This window comes from Hirundo rustica, chromosome 22, assembly GCF_015227805.2.
Source record: "Hirundo rustica isolate bHirRus1 chromosome 22, bHirRus1.pri.v3, whole genome shotgun sequence".
NCBI lineage: Eukaryota > Metazoa > Chordata > Aves > Passeriformes > Hirundinidae > Hirundo > Hirundo rustica.
In genome coordinates, this window is record NC_053471.1 from 7270918 (window position 1) to 7289229 (window position 18312).

The 18312-nt window shown below is 50.6% G+C and overlaps 1 protein-coding gene across 3 annotated transcripts in view; it reads right to left on the reverse strand.

Moving 5' to 3' along the window:
* Positions 1-18312, reverse strand: part of CASZ1 (castor zinc finger 1) — an 83712-nt gene that overhangs the window by 37361 nt on the left and 28039 nt on the right. For all 3 annotated transcript variants that reach the window (XM_040084344.1, XM_040084345.2, XM_040084346.1), the window contains one exon: positions 5222-5788. In XM_040084344.1, the coding sequence (XP_039940278.1) occupies positions 5222-5788 (567 nt within the window). The remainder of the gene's footprint in view (positions 1-5221; positions 5789-18312) is intronic.

Below are 18312 nucleotides of genomic sequence, written 5' to 3' on the forward strand. Positions count from 1 at the left end.
GATCCCTAAGGTGTGGGGACTCCGACAGCCAGGGATGCCACTTGCACAGGCAGGCACGTACAGGAGAGCATTTCTGCACACACAAGAGCCTGTCAATGAGCACAGTTGAAGTTCAATAGCCATCAGTTCCCACAAATCAGTTTTCACAGGACTCTATGGAGGAAAAGACTGCCTGTGATGGGCACTAAATGGGCAAGAGCATGAAGGTCACATTCCTGCTCCAGGATTGCCCGGAATAGCTGTTTAACTGCAGCAGAAGTGCTGCTACACTGGTGCCCTGTCTCCGTGGCTCTGGGGGAAGGCGATGTGAAGAACGTGCCTGGAGCCTGCAAGGCGAAGGACAAAGCCACACCTGCTGGGATCCGGTTTAGCCCAAAATGACCTTCCCGTTCCAGGCACTTAAGCCCAGCATTCTGCATGGGATTTGGGATGCCTGACTCCAGAATAAGCACCCTGTTAGTCACAGAATGGGTGGCAATGCCCCTGCAGTGTCAGGGCCCAGCACAACCTCATGGGTTGGTATTAATCTTACAGGACGTTAAATGCAGAACCATTCCTCACTGGGTCCAGTAACAGGGCTTGCCTGAAGGACAACTTCATCTTTCACACACAGCATATTAAAAAATTTCATTCTGCTTTAAAGCAGTTCTCCTCTTCACCACTTTTTTTCTCTTCCCCACTTCCATTTCAGTGTAACTCTATGACCCAACAAAAGAGAATGAACCCATGAAATCCCTACTGGGTCTAACAATTTCCCATTTCTGTTAAATCTGCTTTCCCTGTTCTGCTTTTCCTTTCTTTTTGGATGTGTAAAACAACCCCCAGCTTCCCTCATAATGCCCCGATTTCCAAGCACTGCACAGAAAAACTCTAGCCAGCCTGTGTCAAGTTGCAAGGGGAAAAAGAATACCACACTGAGAATGTGATACCAAATTAAACTATTAAATGTGATTTTTGCTAGCTTTAGCCACTGCCCTGAAAGCCAATGTGGCCTGTCTCTGGTACCATGTGGCTATACCTCAACTGGTGTAAACAATTAGATGCAAAATCCAAGCCCATAGGAAAGGATGGGGGGGTGCTTCCCAACTTCTTTTGAGCTTTGTGAAGTCTGAGTTTCAGCTTTCACTGTCATGGATTTAATCCCCAAACCCACCTTGAATTCTGCTTTTCCTTTGCTTAGCTTTGGTTCCAGATGATCACAACACCCTCTTTGATCAACGGCTTTGCTGGTGTTGTGCAGTCTTTCCTCACCCACATTTGAGACAAAGCTCTGGCCAGTTCCCACTGCTCACTGCCAGGAAGTGTGGCTCCACTTATCCAGCACGAGCCCAACAAGCCCAACACATCCCCTTAAGTTAAGACAACCTGCATTTAATTGCTCAGGCACCTAACATGGAGGCTTCTCCAGTGGAGGCAGCTTACAGAAGGGAGCTGGCTCACCAGAAGGATCATATTAGACTCAACCACCTCACTTCATATACACTTTCAGACAACGGTGAAGAGGTAATTGATATTACGTATTTGAGAGAAAACCCTCCTCATATCCACAAACAGACAAAAATGAAGCAGGACATCAGCTGGGAAACACTCTCTGTGAGGAATCCTGGAAGCCACAGGAAGCATTATGCCTGTGTTTTCCTCCCCCTTCCCTGCACCGCATTTTCCTCTCCTTTCCTGTGTGATAATAAAGGGCTCCCTCTCCCCTTGCTGCTGCTCTCCATTTGTGGGCATTGCCAAAGAGCAGAGATCTGTGTGAGCAGCTATCATATCACAAAGGATCCGAAGCTAGCAAAAAAGGCGCTAAAAATAGCCTGCAGCAGCACACTATATATGGAAGGAAAAGCAAAACAGCCCAAATGGAGTGCAAGGTCTGGATACTGGGGGATGGGACATCCCAGCCAGGGCTATGTCCTTTATTCTGCTCGAGAGGGAAAATTACATGTAGACTTGGGGGATACAGGATGATGAGCAAGAAGCTGACACTTGGCATGTATGCTCTCCTAAGCGGAGTCTCCCCAGGAAATTAGAAAGAGAAAACTCTCCTGGTTGAAAACAGGGCCAATGAATATTCCAAGAGACTTAGCCAAGAAGCTAAGAAAAGAAAGGCAGATCCAAAAGCTTGTACAGGGGGAAGCTCCTATTGACTGCTTTAGCCCACTGTGTAACAGACAAAGTGAAGAACATGTTTAGGAAAATCTGCCTGGGTATGTGTGCGTCAGTCAGCAATTGTGGAAAGGGATCTGTGTCAGAGACTACACTGAGAAATCTCATTGCTATATATAAATGTGCACAGAGAAGCATGGGCCAGTCAGCGGGCAAGAGAGGGTGCCTGAATGTATGAAGAAACATATCTGCATGTCCAGATCAGCTTCTGACACCCATCTCCTGACAGATACCAGTTTTGTGACTCCTGAATGTGCTTCCCAGGTGGGCCAGGGAGGAGGCACACAGGGAAAGAACTGAGCACCAATCCTTAGTCCTGTTTTTCCAAGGGGAGACTCGAAAAGAAACTCCATCTTGTTTCAAAGCATGAGGCTTGAATAGTATTGACCGAGTCTCTGTGAACTCCTGCCTGATGCACACCAAGCCTTCCTGTCAGCCCAGAAGGACACAAAGGTGGCCAGGTTTGGAAACAGACCAGGAAAGGTACTGGTGGAAGACATGGGCACTAGCTGAATCCTCAGAAAGTGGACAGTGTGTGTACACATCAGGACCCTGGGATGCAGTGACCCTTCTCATCCTCATATTATAATTAGGATCACTTTTCCCACTGACCAAGAAAGCCTGTTAGACGTAGGATTTGGTTTTCTGTGTGGCTCCTGCTTTTCACACAAGCTTCCAGCTGATGCCAAGTATGGGCTCAGTTTTAAACACTGCTCAGGCACTGTCAGCTCTGTAACCTCTGTTCTCATAGGGAGCAACTGGTGCTCAGAATCTTCAAATCACGGTTTCTGTGATAACTCCCCCAAAGCCACTTTCACTGGGAGGGCAGAGCTGTATTCCTTTCCTTTTATCTGACTCCTGCAACCCCCCAGCCCCTACAAAAAAATTCTTTTTGACAGAGGAAGTTCCAAATCTCACTGGAATAAATTTAGCTCACACCCAGTAACATCAGGTCTTGAAGACTTGGTGATGAACGGCTGAAAATTCATTTCCTGAACACTGACAGAAAAAGTAAAGGAAAATAACTTTGTCCTTTCCAAAGCAAAGAATGTTGCTTGTGCTTTCAGGGAAATGTTGCAAATGACATTTATAAAAAGGTTCTTCACGTCTGTTTGCAAGTCAAATCCCACGTGGTTCTATATGTAAACTGGACCCCTCCTTTGCCATTACCTGCCTTAGAGACATAAATGAAGCTTCAGGGCCCCCCCCTCCCCCCCCTTTCCGAACAGTTACCCATTTTTGCATAATCCTTTGACAATACAGTCCTGAAAAGGTATTTTACTCAAATCTCTTCCCCCAGTGAGAAACCTCAGCTTCTTTTCATTTTCCCTAGTTTGGTAACATTTTTTTTTACATTTAAGTTCCCCTCTTTTTACTTTTCATTGCAAATAAAAGCTGTAAATGGTGGGGTGGGGTGGGGTGGAGTGGTGTGAATTAAAACTAACTAAACCAGAGTCCAGGCACAATCACCTTGTGTCTGGGAACGACAAGGGCTTTCCTATCAAAGGAAACTGAAGGTCACACTTTCCCTCATTGATCTTGCAATGTTTGTTAATTACTCTGTCACTGATGTGGCGAAGGATAATTAAACAGCTCTGTTTATATCTTATATGCATAATTATGTGCGCTGCCACTGAACTCGTGAAGACTAGAGAATGTGCCTCTCCAGAAGGGGAACGGACAGACGGAGATGAGTTTCAGCTGCATTATTAACAGGAGGAGGAAAACATGCGCACACACAAAAGGAGGAAAGTTTGATGGATTCACAAAGTGCTGAGATCAGGGGAGGGGTGCGTGCAGGTCGAGCAGATTAGGGGAAGATCTTTCAATTACAGATTCAGCCTGGCTGAGAGACAAATGGGGAGGGAGCTGCTCTACCCTAATGGAGAAAATTCAATTCACCCAAAGCTTTTATCAAGACTTAGCACTCATACACCCCCTCAAATCAATCTGGGGGACACCTGGCTATCAGAAAGGGAGCAAGAAAGTCATCTGTAGCTTTCCCCAACATATCTTGTTGAACTCAGCTTTTGAATGAACCACAAAAATAAAGCAGAAGCAATCTGAAAATAGGAAATACACAGCTGGAGGAAGAACACATGAGATAGTGGGGGGAAATGAGGTTTGGAGTGGCATTTTCACCAGCTCGATCCTGAGCTCACGGTGGGCAAAGCTCGAGGACTGGGGCCCTCATGAGGGGAGGCAACACCCTGACACGAATGTCACCTCAGCCCCTCCATCCGGGCCGAGGGATCATGAAGCAGCAAGATGTTCAGCGTTGAGTGGCTCTCTAGGGGCTCTCCGGGAACCATCCCAGCCTTGCTCTGGCTCAGTTCAGCCTTCCGCAGGCTCCCCCTGGTGCTGTCCAGTCCCTGGAGGAACACCTCGGTGGCCATTCCTTCCAGAACCTTCATCCCGGTGACTGCTCGCGTCCCGTCCCATCCCATCTTGTCTGGCCCTGCAGCTGGGGCCGCCCTTCCTGGGGCTGCGCTCGGTTCACCCGTGGCCCCGCAGCTAGGGGCTCTGCCTCAGACCTCAGGAACAGTGGAAGAGGCAGCCCTGCCAGAGATCCTGGCCCTCTCTCAGCTCGTCCTGGGGCTTCCAGGATCAGTAACTACTAATCAAGGTGCCATGTGTGGCCACGAGTGTGGTTAGATAACCCAGCCGGCCCCTGTGTGGACACCCTGCAGAATCCACTTGGGATTTGTCACAGGACAAATCTCTGCTTCTCTTCGCTTTTGTGGGAATACAAGACCAGGGAACCAGAACCCACCACAGCTATGGCCATCTGAGTGGTGTGAAGGAGTCTGGAGGGATTTGTGGTCTGCAAAGAGCTACCCAGCCACGTCCACCCTCACACCACCGTTCTTGGGAAGGGGAGGCTAAGCCAGAGGCAAACTCTGTATGGTCCCAAGAGCAAAATGACAGGCCTCTGCAAGGGGAACAGGGCTCTTACTCCTCTCCCTGGCTGCCAGCTGCTGCAGAACCTGGCATGGACACAGAAAATGTAACTCTGCAGCTGCCCCATGTCAGGAAATGGAGGGGACAGAGGGCTTACCTGAGGTGGTTCCTGCCCCCAGCTTGGAGCCTGGTTCGCCACTGGAGGACCGGTAGGCATCGTCTTTCGCTGGCCCATCTGAATCCCTGTCATCCAAGAAGTTGCCATCCTGTGAGCCCCTCAGAGTGTCTGCCTCGTCCCCGTTATCTTCCTCATCGCTGCAGCCCTTGGGCTGCACCATGTAAACGCCTTCGGGGGGCACCTCTGCGCTCTCGGTGCCCTTACATTCCTTGCCCTCTGCTCTCCCCAGCAAGGGCTCCTCGTTGTACTCCCCATTCACCCACTTCTCGATCACCTCCCTCCTTTTGTCCTCCTCGATCTTCTGCACGCGGCTGAGTCCGTCTGAAAACTCTGTCCCCAGGTCTTTGGTCCCAGGCTGGGGCAGGTCCTTGTTGATGCTCTCTGGCTGTGGCCCCTTGTCCACACGTGCCTGCTCAGCTCCCCCATGGTCAAAGACAACTTGGCGGCTCAGCTTGGCACAGATGGCATTTAGCTTCAGGCCGCCTTTGCGCTTGGCAGCCATCGCGGGTTTTCCTGAGGCTGCGTCAGTGCATATAGTTCTTTCAGCTGGGAAGAGAGAGGAGAAAGAAGCAAGGAGGGGCATTAGTGGGATCAGACAACTTGAACCCAAACAGCAAAAGGATGGTGCCAACCCAGTGGGCTTTCAGGCATGACCAGTCCCATCCTTGGAAGGGTGGAGCTGCTCTGTGCTTCCTAACTCTGAGTGGAAGCCCAGCCATAAGAGCTCGGTGAGAAGCACCCTCTGAACCTGCTGGGACCAAAATATGCCACTGGCCAAAAGAAAGAGACACCTGTTTGGGCTGGGACAGAACTGGGCTTGAAAGACCCCAAACATCTCAGGCAGGTGAGTGTGACACCAACCTTTGCTCCTGGCTGAGGCAGGATACAAGTTTGTTAAAAGCCTGGATTGCCCTCTCCTTTAGACTGCAGAACCGCCTGCTACAGCTCCCCAGCTCTATCCCAGACGTAGTGGGTGCCGAAACCACACTAGCCAGCAACTGCACCCAAGCATCTCTAGCAAGGACAACAGCTTCCCAAGCCTAACCCTATGGACAGTGAGGAATTCACCTAAAAGAGTTTCTGCATATTCTCAGAGAAGAGAACCAGTATGCACCTAAAAGAGCCATTATGGAGGACAGGAGCACTGGCGAAGTGTGTGTGTTAGAGCACCGGAACTAGACTGGTGTGTCACAGCAGTATGGAGAAAATTGCTGGGGGCTGGTACTGGCTGATCAGGCCCCTTTGCCTGCTTGCTGGTGCACACAGGAAATTCTGCTCTCATACTTCCCAGCACAATCAGCTAATTAGTGTGAGTTTGTTATTTTAATGTAGTTTATTCATATGTGACAGCTAGTAAGGGAGGGGTGAGAGAAGGTGGGGGGAGAGAGGAAGAAGGTAAGGTCTTAACTTCAAGGTCATGGGGAATCTTGAACTAAATGGTCTCTATCAGTCACTTGCATAATTATTGCACCAACAATTAACAAGGTTCGATCCCAAATAAAAGCAAAATAATTATTCTAAAGCAGCTGCATTGTCTCATTTCTCTCTTTTTTCCTGAGAGATGCTCAGACTAAGCAGGGTTAAAGGACAGAAGGTTGCAATGGGCACACAGCCTGGCTCTTCCCCCAGAGCAGAGCCAAGGCAGACCCTGCCCTGCATTCCAGGGCTCAGGACGAGCACCCAATAAAGCACTTGCTGGTCACACATGCCACAAGAGTTACTGTGGGGATATTGCTGGAGGTGGAGGTTCCTCCAAAATGGGCTCTTGGATTTTACATTGTGCTGAAAGAGGGGCCAGTCACATGTAGAGCAAACAGAACGTCTCCAGACCTCAAATGATAAGAATGGGTTCCCCTACCGCACAGGAGTCCCTTGTGGCAGCTCAGCCCACACCTCCTTGTCACCAGCACGGAGGTGCTGCTCCAAAGCAGCACACTGAGATTAATCAGACCCCCTACAATGCACCCAGAAGCCACCGTGACAGCCCCTAATCCCATAACATGACAGCCCAATACAAACAGACTGAAACTTTAGACCTGCTGTCCAACAGCCAGAGAGTGGCTGCTTAGCGTAAACTCCTGACAGCTTCAGACACGCTTCCCTGTCAAGGACTGCAAGAAAAATAACCCCCGACAAATATATTAGCCCCCCACACAAAGGAAGGCAAAATGTACTCCTCCACTTTCCCAACGCACCCCCCGGCACTAACACCTACGTGCAATCATGCTTTCATGAAGGGAAAGCACACGATGCTCCCAAACATGTACCTCCCCATCCAGAAATTACAGCTGTTCAAAGAGCTGTGTGTATGCGCTGGCACACTCCGTAAACATAGTCCTACACGTACAGGTTAAGAAGTCCCATCTCCCCAAAATACATTCCTGTGCCTTCCCCCACGCATTCCTTCTTCACAGATTCCCCAACACAAGCCTGCAGCCCTCGCACATACAGATGGGCACAGGCAGATGACTATAAAGCTGCAAGTCTCTATTTGCCAGCACCTTCCCTTCCAATTTCATTCCCACCGTTTAGGGCACAAAGTGAATGCCGATCCCATGCCCAGCTGGTACCACAGAGGGAATCTCAGGAGGCTGCTGTGAGCTCCGTGCAGAGCCTGGCCAGGACACCTCCAGCTCATGCCCGTGAGCTCAGGCCAAGGGCCAGGAGAACCCTGCTGGCTGCAGGTGGCTGGGATGGAGCCTCCATGCAGTGCCCGCCCAGGGCCAGGGCACTGGGTCAGCACGGAATCACCAGCCTCCCTCCCAAGCACGGCCTGGTGATTCCCAGTCCACATTCTCACAATAGCCAGCCCTACTTAACCTGTGAGATCAGCACTGCTCGCAGCTGGAGATAACTGGGAGGCAGACATTCAGCAGCCCGAATCCTCACTGCCCTACCACTTTCTGCCAGGAGGGCAGATCCCATTATTCTGGTCTGGAGGTGAGCAGCCAAGTGTGTGCAACAGCTGGCAAATGAATATATAAATATTTATTTAAAGGAAAAGAGGAACAGACGTTCCTGAGGCTGCACTTGCTGCGTATGCAGCAATTCCAGGGAGCCTGCAACTTGTCTTCCATTCCTGCTCTGCCTCCTTCCACCTCACACACCCTGGCTTTGCCTTTCTACCTCCTCAGCTTCTGCACCTCAGCTCCTGCCCTGCCCCTTGGCATCTTTCCTTTCCCTTCTTGTGTTTGGGATTTTTTTCTCTGGGATTTTTTTCTCTTTTTATTTTATCTTTCCATTCCCTTACTTCCTTGTCTATGGAATAGGAGGGACATTACCTCTACCAACCTTCCTGTTCCCCTTTTAGGCTGTCAAGTCCACGAGCAGAAGGAAAACCTTTCTTACAGAGAAATGGTGAACATGACTGTTGGGTTGGAGAAGACCAGAGCACCTGTGTTTCATTCTCATGGGCAGAGGGAGAAAAGCTGAGCTACTGGATGAGGGATCTTTGTATCTGCCCAAGGTCGGGACTGTCAGATCCCCGAAGCCAGGCAGAGGGCACCCTCCCCCCCAGGCCCAGCTCCCCACCCCAAATCACTGTTTAAAGATTCCAGGCTAAGTAAACATCCCCCTTCATTTTCTTCGTCTAAATAGAAATGTTTTGATTTCACATCAATCTAAGGAAGCCATTTATAACCTGAGCCTGTCACACGGACTTTTCATCTCTGCCCGGGACAAACTCTTCCCACAAGCTCTATTTACACTGAGCACTTCCTCTGAAAACAATGCCACCGGGAGTTTACTCCTCTTTCCCCCTCTCCACACCCTTTGAGGAGACACAGGCTCTTCCCCCTCTGTACCCATCGCTGTGGCATCTTGATGGCACATCCTCCCTTTGAAGAAAAGGTTCAGCTTGCTGCAACCACGGCTGGCAGAGAGGTGGACGTAGCTCACCTCGCCATTTCGCTGCCTCGTCAGCCCAGGCTGCTGCCCCCACTTCATCCCTGCCCTGGGTCTCCCCTTGCTGCCAGAACCTCAGAGCCCGGCTCTCTGGCTCCACGCAGCCCCTGAAACAGCACCAAACTCCACACCCATCAACTCCACAGTGGGGTGCAGCAAAGCTGGGCACAGCTTAGCCCAGCCTCCCCTGAAGGAGAAAATGGGCTGTGGGGGACACATGGTGTGCAGGAACAAAAGGATCTGCAGCCTGGACCCAGCCAAGGGTAAACGGCTACGAAGATAAGTTCGGCTTTGCAGGGAGAAGAGGAGAGAGCCCAAGCCTGGCTTTAGCTTGAGGTTAATGAAAACACACCTCTCCTGGCAGAGGGGAGGAAGGGTCCCAGCTGGGAAAAAAGGGCGAATGGGAGCTGGATGATCCAGCTGGTATGGGTGGAGGGTAACAGCAGGAGCTTACTGCTGTGGGAAGAACCAGGGTGCAGGGCAGACCCCTGCCCCTGGGGTAGGAGGGCCCATTCTGGGGGGAGAGGTTTGCTGGCTGAGGAGGGACAGCGTTGTCACTTCAGAGGGCTGGGTACGTCGAACAGATGGAGCTTTCACATTCCTATTGAAGAGTTTTAAGCCCAGCTGAGCAGCTCTGTTCAGGAGGGAGGTCCCAGTGCCAGCTTTCCAGGAGCTGCAAGCTCTCATTTGATTAATTATTAACGGCATTATTTGGGAGGGGGGAGGGGGAAGAAAGGAGGGCTGACATGCATGCACAGTCCTTTTCTTTTTTAACCACTGTGGTGCAAACTTGACTGGAGAGACTCCAGTCTGCTCAGTAGTCCCAAACAGGGAGGGCAGCACCGCTTGCTGGGATGGGAGGTGAGGATGCTGCACACTGGAGCCTCTTCACACTTGAGCTGCAGTCCCTAAAATGGAGCCAAACCTTCACAGCAGAAGGCCACTGGAGCATTGGGAACATGCTTCTCAGGAGCAATGCCCTGGCACTGCCCGGCCACATGCTGGGAGGAGGCAGGGAAGGCAGCCAAATGCTCAGCCCGTACCAGAAAACATTTTCCCTCCAGCACAAAGACCTGTGTATTTTCCCAGGCAGGGCCAGGGCAAAGGCAGAACATCCCAGGCATGGCCCACAATGTCTGAGAGTGGATTTAGCGCGTATTCTCCCCTCTTCAGTTTATCAATAAAACATTTTATTGCTTTTAGCCCAGGAAATGACCTTGGATTAGTGGATGCTGTCTGTTCTGGCTGACCTTGGGGAGTTCACAAAGGCTCTTTAACAACCTCCTCTGCCCTGAAAGCATGGATCCCGCCTGTGCGTGTCTGCAAGGAGCTGGGGAAAGCCCTCGGTGCGAGAGTCAGACGTGACATGCTCCAGCTCAGCACTGGGCAGGCAGGAGAAGGAGAATCAAAAATGTGGGAGGAGAAACAAAGCGAGCAGCCAGGGTGTCCTTCCTCAAGAGCTGCCAGCTTCATTCCCTGCTTTCCCACAGCCATGAGGGCTCTCCCCACACCCCCCAACCATAAACCGGGGAGGAAAGGCTGGGGGACTCTGCTCTGGTCCCCACAGCCAGCACCTGCCAGTGCACAGTCTGCCTGCAGTCCTCACTGCTTGACTTTCTCCTGCCCACCACACTGGCATTTACAGACCCACAAGGGGCTCCTTTTCTCCCCATCTGCAGCTCCCAGAGCCTGGTTCAGCCCAGGCCCAAAGGGACAGAGAGCAGTGTCACTTCCCTTCAGCAAGCCCTTACACTTCCGTTAGCTCAGCCTTCTCAGGTCCAGAGTTCAGCTGAAATTTCCTGGTGCCAGTGCGGGGCAGTGCACAGAAATTGGCACTGGGCACTGAGTGACAGGACACCCTGAGAGCAGGGGGAAGCCATGGGCTCTGGAGATCCTGCTGCCCTGCACTGGGGCTGCCAGCCAGCTGGGCTGCTCCTGTTTCTCACCTGGCCATTTGGCTGCTCCCGTGCTGCTCATAGGGTTTCTCTGGAAGAAGAGCTTACGAACTCAGGGAGCCCCTCCTCTACCTAAGCAGAAAGCAGCCACAGCATCACTGAGCAGAGTGTATTTTCTGTGCAGGAGTGTACTTCTCAAGGGAGAGAATGGGACAGGAGAAACCGAGAGGAATTCTCCTCCTCAGGGGAACAGAAGCTACAAGTAAAGAGTGGTGAGTGCTGAGCTGTAAGTCAGGGCTAGGTCCCTGTATGCCTCAGGGCACAGACAGCCCATCCCTTTAGGCCACTCCCTCGCTGCCCTCCCCTGTCAATACAAAAGCCTCCCTTTTTAGCCATGTCCTCTCCAGTGTCCCCTGGTACTGGACAAAGAAGGTCCCCATCCTCTCCTGAGAACATCTCAAGCCTTCCAGTGCTGCCCACACAGAGAACCCCTCCTGGCATTGCATACAGGCCAGCAGGACCCCCTCCCCAGTGCCTGCTCCCAGCCCCCAGGCGCCCGTCTCCTCCAGTTGCATCCTCCCGAAGAGCAAGCCCTAAAGTGTTAACGGCGATTGGTGAAATGGCACAGCAGATTGCTACAATAAATAATTTACTGATATTTATAAATATTCAAATCAGCAAGCTTCAGAAATTGAAAGGGGGGGGGGACTCAGTTGATGGGGAGGAGGGATGTTTAGGGAGGGGAGGGGGGTCTGACATTAATTCCCAGGCTCTCCAAATTCACTTGAGAACTGTTTCTCATTTCAAACAAATATTAAATCTTTTGGTGTCAAGCCTCCAAAAATAAAATATCAAAGTCACCACCCCCTTGGTGGCCGATGCCTTGTCTGCCACGACTCTGGGTGCCCTGGGTGGCCCTGTCCTCTCAAACAGCCACTTACTGGGGGAACGATGGCAGCCTGCATGGGCCAGGTGCCTGGGCATGAGCATGAGCTCGCACACCCCCAGCTGTAATGCAGCCCACCACAGCACCAACCACCACCCAAGACAGGAATTCCCATTACTATGAACTACAAGACCTTGCCTTCATCTTCCAAGAGGTTTTCTAAATCCCACTGGGAAGAAAGGGCTGAATGTTGGTACAATGAAGATGGAATCAGAACTCCCGACTCCACTTGGGAGCATAGCTTTGTGATAGAAACTGAACGGGAGGTCAGGCCTCCTGACTTTCACTCCTTGCCTCTGGAATGCAATTTGGTTTTGGTGATTCAAACTGGGGATTCAGAGCCAGAAATGCTGGCTTCCAGCGTGGTTTCCAACCACTGTGTAACCGTCAGTCTTCCCAGCTTTCAGTGCCTTAGTTTCCCCACGGAGGGGAGGGGGAATGAGGACAATTACCCACCAGTGAGCCCTACCCAATGCTTTGGGGTCTTGGTATCAGCACTCTATGTCACTGTGCTGGATTGTTACAGAGCCTTTTCCACCTCTGAGCATCCTACTGACCCCTTAGATGGCCAAGGGAGATGATCCCATGTTTTCCCCTGGACCACCCCATTGGTAACACAAGGCTCCAGCATGGGGTGAACTTCCCCTAGATGAATAATGGCTTTTCTAATGCACGGGCAGGCTGTCAGCTTCCCTACTCCCAGTGTTTTATGGGTTTAACTGAACGGCTCTGAACTCCCTAGTAAGAAATAAAGTTATCCCTCAGCGTCCCTTCTAAACATTTCACTCAGTGCAAACGGTGTTTAAGAAAAATGAGGACATATTTCTTCTTAAGGATGCAGTATCCCCCTTCAGAGGCCTAATTTATGCCATATATCACTGGCCAGGGAGAGAAAGGCAGTGCAGACCTCACACTAGGAGTGAGCTGGCCCTAGCACAGCCGCTCCTGCTGCAATGGTGCAATGGGCTGCAACTCAAAAAGTCCTCCAGAGTCTGCAGAGTCCCTGCTGAAGAGCCGAGCTGGCTGGCAGGCAGCAGAGCAGGATGGACACCTTTGAATGCTCAGCACTGTGCTGCCTCCTGGCCACCGCATCCTGCCGCAAGCACCTCCTCACCGGCCCCACGCAGCCCAGCCCAAGTCAGCTTGTCCCCTCGCTGGCTGAACGGTGACAACCTCCCCCAGCCCCTCTGCCTCACCCCACCTCTGACACTCCCTTCTCACCTACCACTGACCTGCTCCGCCAGCTCTTCACAGGCATTTGGCACAGCTGGTGGGGAAAGTAGTTCAACTTTGAGCAAGGATAGGACTAATCCTTCTTCACAGCTCTTTAGTAATGCACGTCTGAACCTTTTCCTAGGCAGATCTCAAAAAAGACTCTAAGTGTGCTTTGATCTTGCCTATCCTCAGCTTCCTCACTGGGAGAACCACTAAGGGTCTGCTTCTCACCTGGGTCCGAGGCAAAGCTCCTCATCTCTGCCCTTCCCTTTGCCCTGCTCTGCACTCATGTGCCCTGGAACCTCCAAAGGACAAGAAAAGAATGCCTTTCTGCATACAAGTAACACAGGAAGCTTCTACAATTAACAAAAGGAGCCGAGTGTAAAGAAGAGGGGAAAAAAGGGGGGAACAGAGTCAGGAGTTCTGATTCTGCTCCCCACTCTGCTACTGTTCCTTGTCTTTGGACAAAGGACATCATGCAGGCTCCCCTTCATGGATCACCCATTGGGAAAGGATTTCTTGCCCAGCTTAATGAGCCCAGTGCCTTTTCAATTTTAGGTACTACTGCAAATCAAATAACAGCAGAGGAAAAGCACTGATAGAGGGCTGATTGAAGCTCAAAAGTCCCTTGTGTCCTGCAGCAAACTTCCTAGTTCATTTGTCAATGCAGGATTTTTGAAAAGACATTTCAGCTGTTTCCTTCCTATGAAAACCTGCTCTCAGTTCTCCAACTCAATGCAGTGAGCAGGGTCTTGGGGTCCCCAGGCTGAGGAGCGGCTCCCTGGGAATCTTCTGTCCTCACCATCTTTCTTTCAGATAACATAAAGCCAAGAGGATCAGTTTTTCTGATCCAGTTTCTCTTCCTTATTTATTTGTTATTAATTTTTTAGTCTGGTTAAAAGGTTTACTATCCAGAGGAGCATAAGTAGCCTCACTCAGCCTAAGTAACTCTATAAATCAAGCAGAACTGCTAACATCTACATCACAATTCTGCCATCAATCTCCACACAGGTTGTGAAGAAAACCAAGGGGAAAAAGATGTAAAAGGCAGAGTGAGGCGTAATAGCTCATCACCCTCAGGTCCCTGCATGTTGTGGTGCATTAATTCGTGGGCAAGGCTACACCTGCAGGCTCCCTGTGGCCCTTAGAAAACTCCCTGTGAAGCCAGATGTGTTGTCAGGGCAGCTGAATGCCAACACAATGCCTAACTTCACCTCTTCATAGCACAGAAACATGGCTGGAGTGCTGTGCCAGGAGGCCACAGTGGATGCAGAGAGGGAGGGAAGGGATGGTGGAAGAAAAGAGCTGGAAGAGCCTCTGGAGCAAAGCCTGCTGCCTCATGTGGGAGCCAGCTCCTAAGGAATGAAGATGAGGCCAAACATAAGCCTCTTGGAAGCACTGCACAGATCCCTCTCTAAAGGCTGAACGGGTCAAGGAAAGGGGTGCAGGGAAACATGGAGGTGAGATCAAGAGGGAACCAGACTTGGCAGCAAATACCTGACACTGGGGGAACAAAAAAGACCGGGGAGAGACAACAGACCCCTCAAAGGATAGTTTCAGAAGGGAATTGCTCAAAGTTTCATCAGTTCCCCTGGGTGACCTTCTTTAATGAGTGATTTTACAGAGAATCCAAAACCACCATGATCCAAGTCAGTGGACAGCAGCTCCCTGGTGTCAGGCTGGGCTCATCCATAACTGAGGGCAGGGGTTAAGTGAGCCAGCTCCTAAAACAGGGTCCCTCTGACCCTTTGGTAGTTGGTCAGCAGTTTAGGGGCAATTTGCAATCCCCTTCATCGCTATTAAGCTCAGACCCAACAAAGAATGCAGACTACTAATTAACTGCAGTGGGAAGTCGGGAGCTAAATAGGAGTTGCAAGTGTGAATGCTTGTTGCACCACTAAGAAATGCAGGGCCAGAGGAAGTTCATTATTGTGGTCTTTCAAGGCCCTGCAAAGTAAATCAGTGTGTCAGCCTGAAGGAGGTGAGTGAAACCTCAGGAAGGGCTGCATACAAAGAGCAAACCAGAGCATCTCAGCCTTCCAGCTCATATTCTGTCCTCTCCACAGCCCCTGACTGCTCCCTAAGCTGTATGTGAGCAGGTAACGGCTCTGGGCTGGGTGCAAAGGGGGTACTCAGTGCTCTTAGAAGTTGCTGTGATCCCCAGGTGGGGCTGAAGTCTTTTGTGAATCCAGAGCAGGTACCCATTACACACAGCACTGGGAGCTCAAGGGCTCTTGAATCCCTGAAGATGTCTGCGACCTGCAAATAGTGTGCAATGTGGTTAGGAGAAATGCTTCCATCCTGTTGGAAGGAATGATCAGGCCAGAGGAGAAAGAGCTCTGGTGTGAAAGCAGTGGGTCATGCCTGAGTTGTTAACTCGGCAGTCCTGTCAGAGCGGCACAGGAGAGCAAACCCCATGGCTGGGCCATGTGGGCGCTCACCCCGTGCTTCCCAGTGCTCACACCACTCTAATTCCATGTCTTGCCTTTTGTTGCTCTTCTTTCTGGTCATTAGGGATCATCCTCTTATCTCCTATGTCCTCGTGAGCCCATCCATGTGCCTGTGCTATCACTGACTGCAAACACCCGTCCATGGGAATGCACACGTGCACAGAAACGTGGTCGTGCAGGTACACTATCACATGAAGAGGCACACATGACCCTGCACACAAACACACATAACTGTATGCACATGCTAATGCACACAACTCTGCTGTGTGTCACACGCTGTACAGGTGTCACATCTACACATACATATATGTACATACAGACACAGCACCTGCACCCTGCACACACCTGCCCCGCTCAGCCCCGCACGCACAGCCAGCACCCCACAGAGGCCACCAGCACCCACGCAGAGCCCACAAGCAACCACACGAGCAGCCAGCACAGGCAGCCGCCGGTGTGAGCACCACGCACACACTCAGTGTGAGCCTGCACGCCAGATGCAGTTTGTTCTGCAGCTTGGAGTGAGAATACAGTGGACTCCCAGCTGGACCCTGCAGCCAGACTTGCAGCAGGGACAGACACACTCCCCATACCATGGAAGAGTCCCTCTGTAGCCCCAGCCCAGCTGCAGCTCACACCTTAAGGCAAACAGAGCCCCGGGGAATGTCTCACTGGAGCTGACGTCCCAGCAGAGTGTGTGTGATCTCTCCCTCTCCCTCTCCCTCTCCCTCTCCCTCTCCCTCTCCCTCTCCCTCTCCCTCTCCCTCTCCCTCTCCCTCTCCCTCTCCTCTCCCTCTCCCTCTCCCTTTCTCTTCCGCTCGCATCTTTTCATGAACTCTATTTCTCTTTCCTTTCTGAAAACAACTGAGCTGTAAATACTGTTTAACCTTCTTCCCCCCTTCCCCCTCCCCTCCGCACTATAAAAACACAAATATGCCATAACTCAGCTGGCTCAGCCGCCGCGCCTCCAACATGCCCTGCTCCAGGCCTCTCAGGAAGGTCATAACAAACGACTTTCCGATTCAGTGCTCCTGAAATAATTTTGTGTATTAAAACCTGAATCTGCACTTTCTGGACCGAAAGCCTCTCTTAATTATGGCAAGCGTCCTTGGGATGGACAGTGATCCTTCACTACAGCACTGCTAACCAACCGGAGAGGCAGTGGCTCTGGCTCCCCACCACCACCTCCTCCCGCTGCCCCCTCCCACCACCACCCAACCCACAGCCCCCCTTTGCTCCCTCGCCCCCCCGCCTTCCCTTTGCCCAATCTGTTTTCAAAGTGTGTCTGTCCTTTATTAAATTGTTTTCTTTTCCACATTATCAGTTGCCATGGAGACCTCATCTCTCGGATTATTTGAATTTCATTATATCTATTGATTTGGGAGCATTTCATCTTTTTTATTGTTTTTCTGTCAATTTTCAAAACGAATAACCATCTAATTTGCGTCAGTGCTGATTATGTTTGTCCCTCAATAGAGGTCGGCAGCTGCGTCGGGGAAACAAATCAATGGGAAACCATCATAAACCTCCCCAGTACAATCTCCAGGATATGTGGGTGACATTCCACGCCTGCGAGAAACACTCATCATATCCAAACTTCTTTCTTTCTTTTCTTTTTTCTTCTCCCCTTCTTTTTTTTTTTTTTTTTTTTTTTTTTCCTTTCCCCACTCACAGATAGCTCTGCTGGTCAGTGGCAGGTACCATTTCAAATTGTATTTATTTTACCCACAGACATGTACAATTTTGGGCACATCACATTTTCAGACAGGGAGGGGGACAAGGGTAAAAGAAGTGGGAAGGAATATTTTCTTTTTGTAGGAAAGAATGGAAGAAAATAATGATGACGGAAAGAAAAAGAGGAAAAGTAGATGGGGATTGCAAATTGCTTACTATGTTTTTTTTTTAAATAATTTATGCAATTTTAAGCATTTATGTATAAATTTTTTAATAAGCCACCCTGGAGCAAAATAGCCATTAACATCCCAACGTCCTTCTGTCCAATGGGCTCTTGTGCAGGATCAATTTCCGAGAGTACTTTCCTTTTTTTTTTATGACATGATAAAATGCTTTTAAAGCAACTTACACAAATATGGAAATTTTCTTTCTTCCCCTCCTTTTTTTTCCCCCTCTCTCACCCTCTCTCTCTCTCTCTCTTTTTTTTTTTTTTTTTTTTTTTTTTAACAGCCTCACTTATTCACTAGGGAGAGCAAGTGAGTGAGAGTGTGTGTGTGTGCTGGGGAGGGCAGTTGGCAGAAGGATAGACCCAGCCCTAACTGGAATGGACCTGCCTGTCCTTCTAACAAGGGCATAAACTTTCATTAGCGATGCACACAGTCAAAGGCAATTTAGGGAAACGCGCTGTACAGAAAAGGAAACCTCAGCGTTTTTACTCGCTGGCTCCTTGGCTCCGTCCAGGGGGCTCTATCCTTGAGCTCTGCTTGCGCTCTCCAAGCAAAGTGACCCCACTGGCCATGGGGGAGGCAGGAGGGAGCCAGGAAGAGGCTGGAGGTGCTCTGGGGGATGCGTGTACCCGGCCATGCCAGCAGCCTGCATGCCCCGAGCTGGGCCAGGGAAGCCAGTCAATATTAATGTCTTGCTGGAACACACTGGTCCTGCAAGAGGCTCAGAGGTATCTGTTGCTCTGCCCACTGCAGAGCTTCATCC